This window comes from Neoarius graeffei, chromosome 19, assembly GCF_027579695.1.
Source record: "Neoarius graeffei isolate fNeoGra1 chromosome 19, fNeoGra1.pri, whole genome shotgun sequence".
NCBI classification, from domain to species: Eukaryota; Metazoa; Chordata; class Actinopteri; order Siluriformes; family Ariidae; genus Neoarius; species Neoarius graeffei.
Genome location: NC_083587.1, coordinates 29,781,112 through 29,800,558, shown reverse-complemented (window position 1 = coordinate 29,800,558; position 19,447 = coordinate 29,781,112). Strand labels below are relative to the sequence as shown.

The following is a 19,447-nucleotide window of genomic DNA, read 5'->3' as shown; positions in this document are numbered from 1 at the left end:
GACTGCTACACCCACGGTGTAAGAAGGAGAGATACCGCAGGTCATTCATACCTGCTGCTGTCAGACTGTATAACACCCACAACTTGTAACGTAGCACCAATAACTTGTTTGTCATTATATTTGCACTACTTCACCACTACTACCTCTGCCATCTCTCATCAATGCAATTATTATGTGCAATAATATAGGCCTTAAACTATTTGTGGCAGCGGGGGCGTGGTCAAGCGCCGGTCTGTGACCGGAGGGCGGAGTCAGGGAAGGTAAGTGGCAGAATCACTACACCTGATGTCAGTTAACCTGTGTTTGTGTGTCTTCCCAGTGACCGCACCCTATATAAAGAGAGAGAGAGCAGAGGAAGTGAGCTCTCTCCCCAGCCAGACAACTTGTGTGTGTGCATGGCTGAGAGAGTGAAGTTTGCATCTGAAAAGAGCAAAAATAAACAAGTTATTGAACTTTATTCTGGCCTGTCGTCTTTCTGTGCTCCTCCCCCTCCTACGAACTGCCACACTATTTTTATGCATACTTATATTTATATTTATATATACGTATATAAATATTATGTATATATGCGTGCATATATACAGAGTCTACCTGTAATGTGCAATTTTTCCGAGCCTCTCAATAAGGCAATTTTTCTATACTTTTTCACGGTAGATAATGCAAATAGCCCTCTGTATTTAATCCTTTGTTTGTCTAATTTTTATTTCAGTTTTATTTGTTATCTGTTTGACATTTTCTTGCTACTGTAACATGTGAATTTCCCTGATGTGGGATGAATAAAGTGAATCTAATCTAATCTAATCTAATCTAATCTAATCTAATCTAATCTAATCTAATCTAATCTAATCTAATATTAGTTCCTAGCTCCAAAAGTAAAGAAGCAAACTTCAACACATTTGTGCGAAGCGGAGGACTCATTACATATACATTTAATTTCTATATTTTTCATGTTACTTCATTTTTTAAATCAAACACAACACTGCACAGACTTATTGTTTGTTAACAGGGCTGTTTGTTAAGGATTCTTAGTTTGCTAAAGTGGTTTGATGTGAAAGGAAGACTGTTTCTGAGGGGAAGACTCTGTTGGGCTTTCCATACAGTGCTTTGCATAAGTATTCACCCCTTACCATCTCGATTAAACCCCATTCATTTTCATTTTGTAACACTACAAAATGTAGAAAGGTTCAAGGGGGTGAATACTTATGGAATACTTATGCAAGCCACTGTAGAAAGTGAGCAAGAAATGAAATAACCAATGAGGTTTTTTTAAGGATTTAACCTTTATTAACTCTGCCAGCTTTGTTGGAGGAGGTAATGTTTTTATGTGGCTTGGTGGAGATATGCACACTACCGAGTGCGCTTCTAGTTTTCTGAGTGTAGAACACGTTGCCTCGTACAGTGCACCTCCATCCATCCATCCATCCATCCATCCATCCATTATCTGTAGCCGCTTATCCTGTTCTACAGGGTCGCAGGCAAGCTGGAGCCTATCCCAGCTGACTATGGGCGAGAGGCGGGGTACACCCTGGACAAGTCACCAGGTTATCGCAGGGCTGGTACAGTGCACCTGTATCACACTATTATCATACTTCTGATTTCCATGAGCACTACATTCCTTATTTACATTCCTATAGTTATATATTACAGCTACATTCCTGCAGTTCTTATTTAGAAAGAATTATTACTTGGAGGTCAACATTGAATGTGATAATCCATATCCACGCCTCAGAGGAGGAATCAGTAATATCACATTAGCACAGAGATGAAACTGGATTATAGATCTCCAGTGGTGAAGGGGCAGAGTTTAATAGCTTAGGAGGTTCAATCAATGCCTATAAACAAGCATATAAAGTTCCAGGAGAGAGAGAGAGAGAGAAACAGTTACACACTGAGCGGTGAAATGAGAATTTAGTTTCATAATCACACCAGGCTGTAATGTGGGTTTAATTTGTATTTATATTGTTTATATTGGGCTATATTTAGTCAAATATCATCTTCTTTAAATTTTTTTTTGTTGATTAATAGAAAGAGAGACAAAAGAAATGAGAAATGGTTATCTGTTCATATCTGGCTGATATTTTCTACCTTAAATCTTATAGCTAGCCATAACCTGTGGGAACGTTTTCTCGCTAGGTAAAGTGACCTTTGAGAACAAACTTTCCAGGAAATTATAAAAGAAAAAAAAATAATGTTGAAAGTTTCATACATTCCACCTAGCTATACCTCTAACCGATTCTACTACAGTGTTAACAATCTGTGCTTGAGGTATGTTTCTGGATGATGCTAACTTTCCTTAGCTAGCTAACATTACCACACAAGCTTATTGCTAGCTATTGACTAATATCAGCCTCATATGTTGTAACCTTTATTACCTCCACCAGATGTGTTGGAGGAGGTTATGTTTTCACCTCTGTTTGTTTGTCTGTTTCCAGTGTAACTCAAAAAGTAGTGAACGGATTTTGATGAAATTTTGAGGAAAGGAGGGCCATGGTCCAAGGAACAATTGATTAGATTTTGATGCTCATCCAAATATGTGGCTCAGCGGAGGTATGGACTCTACCGCGTGCCCTTCTAGTTGTTTGCTAGTAATACCTCCTGTGGTAATGTTTTTAGCTTTAGTACTCACAGCTTTCATTACTCTCATTATTTGCTAATAGCTTGTATGACTTATGTTAGCTAACTTATTCAGCTTTACTTTTTATAGCAAATCATGTTTGTAAGTTTGGCTAAACTTATTGACAACAATTGTTTGGCTAAGATTTCAGCTGTGTTGTTCTCTCAGCATTGCTCAAACGTCTCACTGGTTCACTGTGTTGTGTTTAAAATGTAAATAGAAAGCAATTTTCTCATTAGCATGTTGTATTATGAGTAGAGTTACATAACATATTTAGTTTCATTTTGGCACAAAAGAGCTCCAGTCTCTGAAATGATCATCTGTCATGTGCTAACCACTACACCACCTCTGTAACCACTTACTGATTTTAAAATGAAGACTGTATTGCCATATTTTTTTATACTGAATTTCAACCCAAATAAACATTCATACACAGACAGTACTTATTGTCATGATTGATCATTGCTATCATGAGCAGGTGCTCATACTCTAATATTAGCAACTTAGGTAAATGTAACCTAGACCTTATCTAACATAGAAAGTCTCTGGGTCTTATTGTGGAATTTTATACCCTGCTTTCTCAGAGTTATGACCGCGAGTTGGTCTAGTGGTTAGCGTGTCCGCATCTTGACTGGGAGATCATGAGTTCTACTCGCAGTCGGGTCATACCAAAGACCATCATAAAATGGTACCTACTACCGTCTGGCAAGGCACGCTGCAATACAGATGCAAGTGGGGAAGTCAAACTCTTGTGGTTACCAGAGGACTAGCCCCCCACTGTAACCTTAGCTGTATCGGCAAGAGGCCGAGGGCTGTTGCTCATGGAGATTGGCGCCGCACCCATACACCTTAAAGAGTTGGTTAGTACTGGGACAGGAGACTGCCTGGGAAGACCAGATTCTGGCGTGAGAGGGACTTTCACTTTGACTTCTCAGAGTTATACTGCATGTAATCTATAACAGCTGTCAAACAGCAAAGATGGCTCAGACACTGTTACATCAATGGTAGCTAATATTAAAGTGTAGAAAAAATTGTGTATTCTACACATGGTAATGTTATCTAACTGTAGTTCGTCCACATACATTGTTAGTGTGAGTGTGTCTGATGACTGTAAGGTCAAAGGGTGATACAACCATACGCACTAATGGAGCAACATGTAATTAGTAAGAGTGCTTTCTAATCTCTCTCTCTCTCCTATTTTACACACACACAAAACAGACAGCAGATGTCAGAAAGGTCGTTTTTGTCTTCTCGTGTCTTCACTACACACACCTCATCGCAGCAGTCTATTGTCATTAATTTGCTGTTGGGGGAGGTTCGTGCCCCTCCTACCCCACCCTTAGCCATCACTTAGTAAAACACACACACACCTGTGTATCACTGAATCTGTATATCATTTAAAACAATGACTATGAAAAGTATGTAAAATGATCTAATGAGATCCCTCATGATTCATGCTGTATGTTTTTTTTAGTGATACAATGCCATGTTTAGCTTATAGCTGTACATTATATGGATAGAATCACAAAACATGACATTTGCAATATAAACATGATTAGTTAGTGACATTAATAATAATAATTTACAGCACACCATCACAATTTGCTGCAAGTTGAATCAAACAACAAAACACCACTTCTAGTCAGAAACATACACTGTAATAAATTACGACACTTTAAATCATAATAAAAACCACAAGAGGAAATTATAATGTTAAATATAAGCTACTTACTTGTGTATTAAATAGAATAGAACAGGATGAAATACAGAAAGACTGAAAGTTGATTAACAGGAGGCTAATAGAGCTGAACAGGCCTTGGTTCTGGAAGTTTCTCTTACTGAAGGACACAACTGTATTATAAATGTATTTTACAGTTGAATGAGCTACTGAACCCATGATGCTCTTGTTGAATTTCTCAAGTGTTCATACTATTAAAGATTAGCAATGCTTAATTTAATACTTAAGTATTTAATAATTTTTGTGTATGGTATGTAGTCAATTTGATTGTTTGACGTCCCTTTTTTTTTAGCCCAATTCATTCATTCATTCATTCATTCATTCATCTTCAGTAGCCACTTTGTCCTGGTCAGAGAGTATGATGGAGTCTATCCCGGGATTGTGGACAGTGAGGACGGACAAGGCACCATACACACACATTCACAGCTAGCGAAATGTACCTTTAGCATAGTCAATTCACCAACCAACATGTTTCTGGAGGTGGGAGGAAACTGAAGAACCTGGAGGAAACTCATGATGACATGGGAAGAACATGTGAAACCCCACACAGGCAGCAGCATAGGCTCAGGACTGGCAATGTTCATGCTGCCACCTATTTTAGACTAATTCACCTACTAATTCATTAACTTAGCTAGTGGCTTAGCAAAATGATGTCATGTTAATGGTGCTTCTGGAAACAAGGCTGTTGAAAAAGTGAATGGTCCTGTCCAGTGCAATTTTGAAAGGTACTAGGTACTCCATGCTATGTATTTCAGAGGGATTTTGCCACTAAAGACAATATTTAAAAACTATACTTTGTAGCATAAAGGCTAATTAAACAACCTTGTCGCTCATAATGAGGTTATACTTCATCATCAAAAATCTAATTGATTACAGCCATCACAAATGCCATATTCACATCCAGACCGCTCACTGGATAAATACATGCAAAATAGTATAATTTCTAACTTTATTTTTTATCTTATTTTGATAAAAATAAAGTTAGAAATTACACTATTTTGCATGCATTTATTACTATTATGCATGTATTTAAAATACACTACATCTAATTGATTACAGCCATCACAAATGCCATATTCACTTCCAGACCTCTCACTGTTCAGCTCTATTGAATGAAAACTCTGGTCAGGTGGTTATTGTTATTGTGCTCCAGTATGTTCCTAGAGGTCCAAGCACATTGTGTTTATGTTACGACATAGCCTAGACTATTACACCTGAAGCTAAGCTAGGACTATTTTGAACACAGCAGAAACGCCCAGGATCCTATGTCTGAGCCAAGTCTTGAATTGGATCACAGCCATTCTGTGTAGTATATTATTGTGCAGTTAGGATGGAGTCACAATGGTTTGTGAGTTAATTCCAAGGTCTGTAACTGGAGGTGATTCCTGGAAAAGGCGGGAAACTCATGGTGATATCCTGCTGCACTCGAGCACATTCAGTGTTTAAAGGGCCATTCTGTTCTGCTGTGTATGTTCGAGGAGAGGAAGGAAGAGCCGGGGACTGCATGAGTGGACGCTCTGTGCAAAATACATGGTAAAGATTGTTATAGAAAGATACATATCTATATATAAACTAGATCAAATATTATAAGTATATTATAATATATAAAATGAAGGACTATAACTCCAGCCAGTCATTGTCAATCAATCGATCAATAAATATTATCAAGTGAAAATCTTGAAAATCTTACATAAATAAGCATATTTGCTGTCACTTTCTCAATTAGATAAACGTCTGACACAAATGTACACAGGATGTAAAGACTGATGTGGAGCCAAAACTTGCCACCACAACGACATCACAAAACTTCAGTCTTATCTTAATAAAGATGGCGATAAATACATGCAAACTTTTCATGTATAAAAAGTAACATAATGTTGAGATCATTATGCAAGTAAAATGTTCATATACAACTCATTTAAACTCAATGAATAAGAACAAAACAAGATAAAAAATAAAGTTTGAAATTACACTAGTCACACTTTGGCTATATCAGCACTCTATACAGTATATGCAAACACTAGTAATAAGTTAATACATAGACACATTAAGTGATGTGCAAACTCCAAGTTTAATCCAAATTGACAAAAGGATGAACTTAGAGCAGATATCTAGTGTTTCACTTCTACATGTTACTGTGACGGCACGGTGGTGTAGTGGTTAGCGCTGTCGCCTCACAGCAAGAAGGTCCTGGGTTCGAGCCCAGTGGCCGATGGGGGCCTTTCTGTGTGGAGTTTGCATGTTCTCCCCGTGTCTGCGTGGGTTTCTTCCGGGTGCTCCGGTTTCCCCCACAGTCCAAAGACATGCAGGTTAGGCTAATTGGTGGCTCTACAGAAACTGACCGTAGGTATGAATGTGAGTGTGAATGGTTGTTTGTCTCGATGACATGGCGACTTGTCCATGGTGTACCCTGCCTCCCGCCCATAGGATAGGCTCCAGCTTGTCTGTGACCCTGTACAGGATAAGCGGCTACAGATGATGGATGGATGAATGTTACTGTGAGAGCAGGTGTGAAGTATGAACTCACTCTTGTGGATCTTCATGTGCTCTTTGAGCTCCTCTGCTTGATCAAATGTGCTGTCACAGAGATCACATGCCACCGGTTTGTCCTTGGCATGACTCCGGCGTACGTGGCTGTCATGGGCTGCATGAGAGGCAAAAGCTTTCCCACAGTGTTTGCACTTAAATGGCCTTTCACCTGAGTGCTGCCGGATGTGTGTGCGGAGGATGCTGGAGGCAGTGAACGCCTGCAACAACAACCATTAAAACTTTATATACAGTACCATTCAAAAGTATGGACACACCTTCTAAATCAATGGTTTATTAATTAAAAGTCACTTCATGTCTTAAAGTAATGATGGATGTCGTTTCTCTTTACTTAGTTGAGCGCTTCTTGACATAATATGGATTACTACAGTTGTGTAATAGGGCTATTTACTGTATGTTTATTATTTACTGTTTACTGTTTGATCTCAGAGGCATTAAGAAAGCAATAAATTCCACTAATTAACTTTTGACGAGGCACCTGTTAATTGAAAAGTATTCCGGGTGACTCCCTCATAAAGCTAGTTAAGAGAATGCCAATAGTATACAAAGCATCATCAAGGTAAACACTGGCTACTTCAAATAATCTAAAATATGAAGCATATTTTGTGTTTTTTTTAAACATTTTTTGTTTCCACATAATTCCATATATGTTCCAGATGTTATTTCATTTTTTTGATGTCTTCTGTTTTGTTCTACAATGTAGACAATAGTCAAAATGAGTAGGTGTGTCTAGACTTTTGAACAGAATACAGATATAAATATTTGTGTGTGTGTGTGTGTGTGTGTGTGTGTGTGTGTGTGTGTGTGTGTGTGTGTGTGCAAAAGTCTTTGAAGTCTTAGGCACCCTATTTTTTAGTACAAACTTTATTATAAATTTTTATTTTAGAACTTCTACATTATCAAGTCTGCACAAAAACATTTTAGATTTCCAAACATTAGTTTTCAGCACAAAATTTAAATGTTACAGAAAAATGTTTGTATGCCAGTAAAGAAAGCAGCACTTTTCAGACAATTTTTTTTTTAAAATAATGAAGGCTGCTGGGTTTTGTTGCAAAAATAAGAAGTAAGCGTGACAGTCAAAATCTTCAGAAGAAACCGTGTCTGTTTTTGCAAGATGCTCAGTAAAACTTTTTTTTCTTATAAAACTGGGACTATTCATTTTTTTTAACCAAGCGGTTGTCACACCAAATAAAATATCAACTTTGTTTCATTTCCTGCTCTTTATAATACGTTTTTTTAAATGTAGAAATATTTAATTTCATTATTTTTGAAGGCATCTTTTCTCTAAAGCATTTCTTTGCATGTTCGTTTTTTTTTTTAACTATGGGAGATCCAAACTTCAGACTACAACAAAAATGTTTTAATTTTTGCCCTTTTTAAAAAGACTGACAGCTGAAAGTGGGTGGAACAATGTGAAAAGTTCATGGTCAATTCAGCGGAGTATGATAACTAATATATCCTAAAGGATAATCCTTAGTGACGTCATAATGCATCACACAGGATATTATTATTATTATTATTATTATTATTATTATTATCCAAAATGTTGCTCTTTCTAATAATAGCTTTGTAAAGTAAAGATGTCCTTATGAGGGTTTACACTCACACCCGTGTCAGGAGTGTGTAAATCCCTCTGTTGTGCTGTTATGCGACAAAAGGGGCAGGAAAACTTTTGTTCCTGCGCACGAGCCATAAATGAAAGGCATATAATCCTGGGAAACAATGACTCGGCTGTGCATCTGGCATTAATTAGCATGTAAGTGTGCACAATGCGCACACACTCGCATTAAACACACCATGAAATGGGGTGAAAATCCGCAGGGCTTCTTTCCCCCTCACCTTATTGCAGTAGACGCATTTGTAAGGCCGCTCTCCGGAGTGCACGCGCATGTGCTTGTTGAGGCTCGAGGACTGAGAAAAGCTTTTCCCGCACACAGAGCACTGCACAAAGAGACAGCACAAGAGGGGAAGCGTGTGTTACACAGTGTTAGAGCAAGAAACACTCAACAGTTCTGATATCTGAATATGCATAGGTTAGGGAGATGCACACATTCAAAATTCCTCATGATTTCTACAGTAGGTCAGGATTACGTCAGAGGTCAGGGTTCATGAGAATGCCTTCGACATGCTTCATCATCGATGACCTCTAACCTTGCCTTTCACCCTAAACATAACCGTTTAGGGCTCGGCTTCACGAAAGCATTGTAAAGTTCAGATTATGAACTATTGAACGATAAACTTTGGGATGCGACGCTGCTGGCACGTGCATTTACAGCTTTCCTAAAGTTCTGCATTACTTTGTTGATCCCAGGTGGTTATAAATAATACAAATAATGCAAAAGAACAGAAATAATTCAGATAAACAGAATGGTGCAATTATACATGTTCGTACCCTGTTTGCAGAAGTTTAGATTTATCTCCTTTTTGTTGTCTTTTCTGAGCAATTATTTTTAGTGCAAAAGTGATGAAACAAAATGTGTGTGAGGTTCAACTGAGAGAATTGTCTTATAGTTAGTATTTCACGTGTGTGGACGATTAATTGCCCATTTTTAACCTGTGCACAATATCTAAGAGCCTTTTCCCTTGAGGTTTGCTTTAATGTTATTTATAAATGAATTTTTAATCGATTTTTGTTCAGATTTTGAATTTTAATTGAAGTGAAACTTGACTTCCTGTTAAAGGAGCACAGTATTTTCCTGTAGAATTTACCATTTAGTTTCTCTGCTTACTGAAGTTAAGCATTTTATCAGCCTCAGCTGATCACTCAACTCATATCACTGTTCCTTACAGAACAGTTTCTTTACAACTCTCAGAATAAACCATCACATTATTTTATCCCTTATGTACAGAAAACAAAGAGTGTTTTCATTTAATAAACTTAAAACGAACCTTGTTTTCTAAGGGAAAACAATCTGGGTTTTTTCTGTAATCAGGGCAAAAAAAATCGTTTAAATTTTCAATGAAATAAACATTTGAACTCTAACAACACACACACACACACACACACACACACACACACACACACACACACAATATATATATATATATATATATATATATATATATATATATATTGTGTGTGTGTGTGTGTGTGTGTGTGTGTGTGTGTGTGTGTTAAATTACTCCATTCACCTGTAGTAGTGCCTTGCTTTAAACACACTGAGTGTACAACAGGTGTTCTGATAAATTGTCCTACACGTCAATGCGTCCTACAAAGCCCCACTGCGCATGCGCAGAGCACAAAACGTCATTTTTTGGCATTTGAACAGATTTTTGTCCTACATCAGCTGTGCTATAAACGGTGCAGAATAAACGGTGCAGATTAACGGCGTGCATTCAATCTTTACTACGTAATCCGTAAACCTGTTCAAAACAAATAGTTGGCCATCTTGAAGTGTTCCAATAAAATGAAATCATTCAAAATTAGTTGTGGAAGTTTGTTTCCTGCGTGCTGTTGCGTCGCCAGACAAGGAGAACGGCTGGATGAATAGGAGAAAGGTAAAACTCAGTTATTTAACTCGAGTGGAGGTGGAGAAAATGAGTTTAATTCCAGAAATGGTGGACTGACACTTTAAGTGGAATGTTATGCTTCTCTGGGTTGGATGTGTTAAATGAAAGTAAGCTTTAAAAAAGTTATTGACTGAATGAAAACTGTATTGATGCTCCAATATGTTGTTATGCCGTTTTATGTCTTGCAATAAAAATAACATAACGTTTAATTACATTACATTGTGTAAGTGAGACATTAATTGCTCAAGTTGCTGATACTTACAAACTATAAGGTGTAGATTCTGCAAGTAAACCTTACAATCAGGAATTAGGTACCCATTACACAGCTGAAAGTAAGAGAAACCCATTTAACACCAGTAAACACAACTTTGCTCCAAGTAACCTTTACTAGTTGGTATGAAGTAAACATTACTAGTTGGTTTTAAGCAACCTCAACATTCAAGTTCCAAGTAAGGATAACAAATATTTCCAGTGGAGATTACTTTTAAACGTAAAGTAAAGATAACTTGAAAGAGAACAAGTTATATTACTTCATTTATTTGAGGCAACGAGTTTCCACCTTTTTTTCAAGTAAGCTTAACTTTTTCTTTTTTACAGTGAGTGTAGTATATTCTGGTGGGGTCATTTGAATTGTCAAAACTTCCTACATTCATATGTTAATGTAAAGGCATATTCTGATGGTCATTGAGTTGTCAGAAAGTCCTGCATTCATATATTAAAGGAAAAGAATATTCTGACGAGGTCGTTTGAACTGTCAGAACGTCCTACACTCCTATTTTAATGTAGAAGCATATGTCAGAACACCCTACATTCATATATTGTAAAAACATATTCCGATGGTCATTTGAATAGTCAGAACGTCCTACTTACTGTAGAAGCATATTCTGACGTGGTCATACGAGTTGTCAGAATGTCCTGCAGCGTCATTTGAATTGTAAGAACGTCCTACACTCATATTTTAATGTAGAAGCATATTCTGAAGGGGTCTTTTGAATTGTCAGAACATCCTACATTCATTTATTAATGTAGAACACGGGCGATTGCTCTAAGACAACGAGGGAGGCTCAGCCTCCTCTAAAGATGACGAACATCAAATCATAGAAATATATGTGCTCAACCCAACTACAGTGCGAAATCATTCCGTTATAACTTTCCCCAGTTCGCCTAATGTGTTCGTGAGTTTTTCCCCCTCGTGACAGCGCGATGCAGCCCAGCCTCAGTGCACTTCAATGGCATTGGGAGCTCTGCGCTTTTCAATCTCAAAATGCAAGACGGTTATTGGACAAATACTGCGAAAATGCCCGCCTACGGACTCCCAGCCTCACATGGGAGGGACATGGCAGTTTCCGCAAGGAGACTGGTGATTGGTGAAAGTGGCCGGATATTTTCTTTGATTGACAGCTCGTTTCAACTATAGACAGGCAGCGGTGAATTTCAGTTCAGTCCCATGCGGATTCGCAAGTGCTGTGGTGTATTGTAAGAGATCAGCTTACATTTCGATTTCATTCATTACATACGGTTTCTACCAGCTTTTTTAGTTTGTATATATTTTCATTGTAAATAAAGTGTAAATATAGTGTTGTCAAGTTTGCTATCTTAGTTCCAGAAATTTCGTTTATTTGAGTGACTGAACTTGAACTTGAGGGGGCTAGTCAGCTAGCAAGAAAGCTGTGCACGGATGCCAAGCATTGCTGATTTAATTTTGGCAAAGCCATTTGCCAGTCTTCCTTTCGAGGAAAAAATTAAAATTAAAGAGCAGGGTAGACCAACGCCTCAAATTGACTTGGTGAAAAAGGTAGGGAATAATACTCGTTCCTTTCAGCTCTCCTGGTACGAGAAAGTGAATTGGCTAACAGCAAGTGACCCACATCAACAACAGTAAATAGGCTACTTTAGTAATATGTCATGGATGGACCAAAACTATAGAATCTATTTAAAATGTTTATGCTGAGTATATTATATTGGAATATATATTTCTCTGGATATGAATTAAACACCGCTACAATTTGGAAAACATTTTTAAACAAAAACACAGCCGAGAACATTTCACACTACAGACCTGGATTAAAAGTGAAGGGTTATCAAAATTGTCAATAAAACATTTCTCAGTCAAAATAAGTAAAATATAGGGAAAGTGTCATTGAATGCTGAGGTTCCTGACAAAGAGCTGCTTTCAATAATCACTTTTTAAACAACATGCCACAATTTTAAAGTATAAAATGTTAAAATATACCCCTCCCCCCCAACACCACCATCATGTATATTGGACAGTAGGCTAATGGGCCAAAAGAACCTGTTATTTCACAGTTTGTGACCCTGCCAACGATCAGCCAGATCAGAGGCAAGAGTATGGGCAAAATTGATGTGTTTTTTCTTTTAAAATCTGGAAATATCATAACCGACCAGCCTCCCCTGTTTGAAAGACTACCAGCCGCCACTGATGCAGAAGCATATTCTGATGGGGTCATATATGAGTTGTGAGAACGTCCTGCGGCCTCATTTGAATTGTAATAACGTCCTACACTCATTTTAATAGAGCAAATGGTACTTGTGAATAGTGACAAAAAAACCCTATTAATTCTACATATTCTGACAGGGTCAACTGAAGAGTCAGAGCGTCCTAGATTCATATGAATGTAAAAGCATATTCTGACGGAGTCGTTTGAATTGTCAGAACGTCCTACATTCATATGAATTCTGACAGGGTTGGTGGATGTTGTATCAGTGTAGAAGCTGTTCTTTGCAGAGGGAAAAACCGCCAACTATGACTAAAAGTTAAAGCTGAATCACACTGTAGGATTTCCTGCAATGTAGGACTGCTCGACAGACCGGTCGACAGACCGATTATCAGAACACCGGTATTCGGTATCGGTTGCTGTACCTTATGCGGTCGGTGTTTCTCGTGCACGTGCAGGATGTGGATGCGCAGTCGGTCTCTCTTCTCGAACGATCTGTTACAGAGATGGCAGGGGAACTTCCGGTCTCCCTGATCCACACAGCGCGTGTATTTCAGGTGCTTATCTCTGTAGTATCGGTAAGCGAAGACCTTTCCACATCGATCACATTTATAGCCCTCAGCCGAGTCTACACACACACACACACACACACACACACACACACACACACACAGAGTTCTAAAGGTTATCTAATTACATTGCTCCCTACCTTCCCTTTTCCCTCATCCCTTCGTGGGCATTTAGGTTTAAACTTCATTCTGTTCTACATTTTCTTTCCTTCACCTCAGTCTTTTCCTTCTTAATGTGATGTTTGTTTGTTTGTTTGTTTGTTTGTTTGTTTGTTTGTTTGTTTGTTTGTTCGTGTCCGCACCTCCGTCCTGCTCTTCCTCTTCTTCCTCCTCTTGTCTGAGGGACATGGGGATGCCCATGTACAGGGTGTAGGTGTCTCCGTACCACACCAGGAGTTCCTGCAGGGGGCGCACCTCTCGGCACGTCTCATAGTAAATGCGGCTCGCGCGCTGAACCGCCACCACGTTCTGCTCCTCCGGGAAGCGCGCGCACTGCACCAGAGACATCCAGCTGCCGCGCGCGCCGCCGCCGTCCACAAAGTGACTCAAGCGGCCTTTCTCAAAGATCTGCAGCATCACAGCGCTACTGAGCTACTGCCATAATCACACACCATTCATAACATCATCATCAGCAGCATCAGAATAGTCCTGACCTCCCACATGAGTGTGTTATCGTGGTGTGTTTTGATCTCGCTTGTGTTCACCGCTTTCCCGCGGTACGGCCCGAAGCGCGTGCCTTTAGGGATAGAGTTGCGCGCGGCAAAAACCCCACAGTGGGGAACACCGGCGCACGAGCACCAGAGCACACACAGACCTGAGAACACACACACACAGACCTGAGAACACACACACACAGACCTGAGAACACACACACACAGACCTGAGAACACACACACACAGACCTGAGAACACACACACACAGACCTGAGAACACACACACACAGACCTGAGAACACACACACACAGACCTGAGAACACACACACACACACACCTGAGAACACACACACACAGACCTGAGAACACACACACACACCTGAGAACACACACACACCTGAGAACACACACACACAGACCTGAGAACACACACACACAGACCTGAGAACACACACACACAGACCTGAGAACACACACACACAGACCTGAGAACACACACACACACCTGAGAACACACACACACCTGAGAACACACACACACAGACCTGAGAACACACACACACAGACCTGAGAACACACACACACAGACCTGAGAACACACACACACAGACCTGAGAACACACACACACACCTGAGAACACACACACACCTGAGAACACACACACACAGACACCTGAGAACACACACACACAGACCTGAGAACACACACAGACCTGAGAACACACACACACACACACACCTGAGAACACACACACACACACACACACACACACACACACACACACACACACACACACACACCTGAGAACACACACACACCTGAGAACACACACACACAGACACCTGAGAACACACACACACAGACCTGAGAACACACACACACATCTGAGAACACACACACACACACACACACACACACACACACACACACACACACACCTGAGAACACACACACACAGACCTGAGAACACACACACACACACACACACACATCTGAGAACACACACACACACACACACCTGAGAACACACACACACACACACACACACACACACACACACCTGAGAACACACACACACCGAACTGAGAAGAACACACACACATACACACAGATCTGAAAACACACACCTGAGAACACACACACACACACACACACACACACATCTGAGAACACACACACACTCAATTGCTTTTCATCTTCACGTTTTGTCACTTGACCTTTTTCGTCGATTCGCATAAAACTGAAACCTACAAATAATTAATTGCAGTATAATTATAATTGTCGTGTAATAATTAATAGAAAACTGAGCTCACGTGACACACAGGAGAATAAAACACACACCTTCAGGCAGCGCGAGGCTCTGTGTGGCGCTGTGGGCGGGCAGCAGGTCTGAAACACACAGCGGGGGAGTCGCGGTTCCTCACATTCAGTACAAACCGGGGAACTTATTCACTAATCACTGATAATGTTTTAATTTAAAAAAAGATATAACATAAGTACAATCAGCAAAATTATTTATCAAAATGTATTTTTTAGGCTATTTAGTTGGGTGACTAGGTAACAGTAGCCCAGGCAACAACAGCAATAATTTTATCAGTCTTCTTTTAAAAACTAAGAAGTGGAATTAAGAAGCATGCAGCAAAATAAGGAAGAAAAAGAGCATGAGATTTTATTATGATTGTTATGATTATTATGATTAATAATAATAATAATAATAATAATAATAATAATAATGTTTTATCAGATGTAAATCGCAATACAATTTATTCTTTTTCTTGATGTTAATAAAGTAATTCTTTTCTTTTCATAATAATAATAATAATAATAATAATAATAATAAGTAATTTTACAGTAGTTTTTAGTACCTAAAAATACATTATTGTTTTCCATTTATTAATAATTACAGCAGTATTATTATAGACAATAATTTTACTGATTGAGACTGATTATATTTTTTATATATTACACAACAACAACAACAACAATAATAATAATAATAATAATAATAATAATAATAATAATAATAATAATAAACACCTAAGTTTCCATAGTTTAATTCTATTATTATTATTATTATTATTATTATTATTATTAAATGAATTATAAATCATAATACCTGGGTCATTAGGGAGCAGCAGTCCTGAGATGGCGTGTCCAACCCCATGCTGGTGGTCTTTACTGTATCCATACAGCACAGTGAACAAATCCTCCTGGGTGAAACTGTAAGTGCGTTTCGGTTCCTCTATCCTCAGAGGGTGCATGAAGGTGTCTTTGTTTGGAGAGGAAGAGGAGGATGAGGCAGGGCTGCTGAAGCCTGACAGAGAGCCTGGTGTGTGCTGAGGTCTGTGTATGTGATTCGGTTGGATAATGTTGAAATACGGAAGGTTGAAAATTTGCTCATGAAGGATGGAAGACTGCTGGCTCAGTAAAGAATGAGTGTCCAAGCCAAGAGGAGGAAGAGGAGGATGGAGAGGAGGATGGAGAGCAGGACGGAGAGGATGAAGAGGCTGGAAGGTGGGGTTTCTCCTTAACAGGTTCATGCAAGGACCAGAGCTGGCCATCACTGCAGCAGACATAAGGCACCCTGAACTGATGGTGAGTTGCTCTGCAGAGTCAGGTTCCCTACTGAACTCTGGGGAAAAGTTTTACATTTTATACATTTTAGTGATGCACTCATTTATGTTTAATTATATCAAACAAACAAACAAACAAACAAACAAACAAACAAACAAAACACCTTTTATACATCAGCTGGGTATTTTACAATTTGGACACTTAAATATCTAACACTTTAAATACCTGATTCTGTTTAGTCATTTGTTTATTGTTCTTTATCATATCATTTTGCACGACATATACTTTTGGACACTGCAAATCACTGAACCTGTTTTTCTTATCAGCAACAACAATAATAATAATACATTTTAGAAATGACTTAAAATTCCATTGTAAATCATCATCATCGTCATCATCATCCATTGGTCTTATGTTATCAAGTGAAATATATAATTATTTAAGACAATTCCTTGTTAAATTTATTGGACAAAAGTTTATATTTACTAAATGATCGAAGTACTATAATTATTTTATCAATAAACAATGTAAAATCAGTAGAAAAAAGAGAGTAAATCAGCAAAGGAAGTTATATCCAGTCTAATAAAACACTAGAAAGGCAATATAAGGTTTATTACTGAATTTTAAAACATAAATGAGATAAAACTGAAGAACTCCACACAGTCGAATTAAAGTCTGTATTTTGGCTGATTTTATTAAATGTGGGATTTTTAAGGGTCTTTTCAGAAAGGGCTTCAAATTGAAACCAGTCAGGAAGCTAAGAGCCTTTAATAATCCAAACATCCTTCATTACCACAAGCAGAACGCTATCATTTTCTATGGATGTACTATGGATTATTACTACATATATATTTTTTATCATTCTATTTAAAATAACAACAATTAAACATATCAAAAACAGTTACTGTACACTTTAACTAAAATATTTTTTTTCAATAACACAACTGCCAGAGCCATGGTTGGTTGGTTGGTTGGTTGTCTGTCTGTCTGTCTGTCTATTTATTTTGTTATTTATTGAAGGAAAACAGCATAATACCCAGAGTAAAATTTTACACATGGTTAAGTTTTTGTTCTGTAAGAACAGCTCGTGGTAAAGCATCCTGTTGTACAGAGTGAACTTTTGGATAGAAATTTATTTCCACGCATTTTTACACGCACAGTTACAACATATCAGAAAAATAGAGTATAACAAAAGACTAACATGTCCTGCCTTGAGAGAAAAATTCCTTACTTTAAAAAGTCATGAAATCGTGTTTTGCCATTTATTATTTTTCCTTATATGTTATTTTCCTATCTAAACAACAACAACAACAACAACAATAATAATAATAATAATAATAATAATAATAATAATAGTTGTTTTTTTATTTTTATTTATTTATTTAGCCGCCTTTGCATTATTAATTTTGAGTCCATCAAAAATTATTTTAATAATAATAATAATAATAATAATAATAATAATAATAATAATAATTATTATTATTATTATTATTATTATGAAATACTTAGGCTACATAAATAACACTTCTCAATAATATAAAGATTCAGGGAAAAAAAACCAAAAATAGGACCGAGAAGATGCAGCAAAAATAAAGAGATGAATAAACATAAGAAAAAAATTACATTGAAAAAGAAAAACCCGAACATTTTCGTGATATTTAAATAATTTTTCCGCACTGGAGGATTTAACGGTTTTTGCTGAAGATTAATTTTTTTTCCACCGTAAACATTTACATTCACTGTGGCTCAAGCAAAAAATGGTTAAAGAGTCAAAGCATGAAATTCGTTCGGGAAGCAAAAGCGTTGATGTTTTCCCTGTGATGATGCTCCGTAATGAGAGAGATTTTTTGCGGCACCTTTAGCTTTAAGGTTACACTTTAGTTTCTTTTTTGTGTTGTTGATTAACTGACTCATGAAATAACGAAATATATACAAACACTATTACTACTAATAAAATACATTCAAAGAAAATAAAAACGTGCAGAAGACGAAAGAAATCAGGGTCATGAGGGTCAGCATTAATGAAGCGCCGCACTCCTTTAACAGCAGTAAAGGAGGTGTCAGGCTCCATAAACTTCCTGAGCCTGATTCATTACTGCGGGTGGGCGCACACACACACACACACACACACACACACACACACACACACACACACACACACACACACACAGCACATGCCCAATTAATAAAAACTAATAATTTGTATTTGCACGTGCTGGTAATTGCAGCACTTGCATGCTCTGCACACGTTCATTCCCAGTAGACTGTAATCGCTTTCGGTATATAACGGTTTACGACATTATCACGATATCATAAATAAAAATACCTCTGTAGCCTGTTGGCATGCTCCCATTCAGCACTACGTTGCAATAGGAAATAGAACAGACTTTATCTTTGTTCTTGACACTTTCATGAGCGATGATGCACGATCGGTATCACGGTATATCGTAGTATATAATTGATTATCGGCGCGCACCGGTCCGCCTTCGGCAATATCAAGAAATAATAATTCCACTATAATAGAGGATAAAGTGAAGGGGGGAAAAAAGGAAATCACTCACCGGAAAAACAGCTTTTGAATCAGATGGAGGGAGATCAGGGACACATTCCTCTCGGATACAAAAAAGAACCAAAACAAACAAACAAACAAACAAACAAACAAACAAACAAACAAACAAACAAACAAACAAACAAACAAAAATGCAAAGTGTGTGTTTGTGTATAAGAGAGCGAGCGAGAGAGAAGTGGATCAGCTGAGGCTGGGATGCTGAACTGGAAACATA

The 19,447-nt window shown here is 38.0% G+C and overlaps 1 protein-coding gene across 1 annotated transcript; it reads right to left on the bottom strand.

Annotated features, from left to right (window-relative positions):
• Positions 1-5,705: 5,705 nt before the first annotated feature.
• prdm14 (PR domain containing 14) lies at positions 5,706-16,651 on the bottom strand. The gene is made up of 7 exons (XM_060900581.1): positions 16,207-16,651; positions 14,088-14,170; positions 13,737-14,001; positions 13,291-13,493; positions 8,739-8,840; positions 6,880-7,099; positions 5,706-5,869 (listed from the first exon to the last, which is right to left on the bottom strand). Exons 1-7 carry the CDS (start codon positions 16,649-16,651, stop codon positions 5,706-5,708), a joined length of 1,482 nt encoding a protein of 493 aa, XP_060756564.1.
• Between the last annotated feature and the right edge of the window lie 2,796 nt (positions 16,652-19,447).

Bases quoted from the DNA above. Each gene is read 5' to 3' on its own strand.
- prdm14 (XM_060900581.1), bottom strand. From the start codon at position 16,651: ATGGCCAGCTCTGGTCCTTGCATGAACCTGTTAAGGAGAAACCCCACC. The intron at 13,494-13,736 runs GTGCGGACACGA...GTGTGTGTGTAG, and splicing joins AGAGGAAGAGCAGGACGGAG to ACTCGGCTGAGGGCTATAAA. The intron at 7,100-8,738 runs GTGAGGGGGAAA...TTGTTGTTGCAG, and splicing joins AATGCGTCTACTGCAATAAG to GCGTTCACTGCCTCCAGCAT.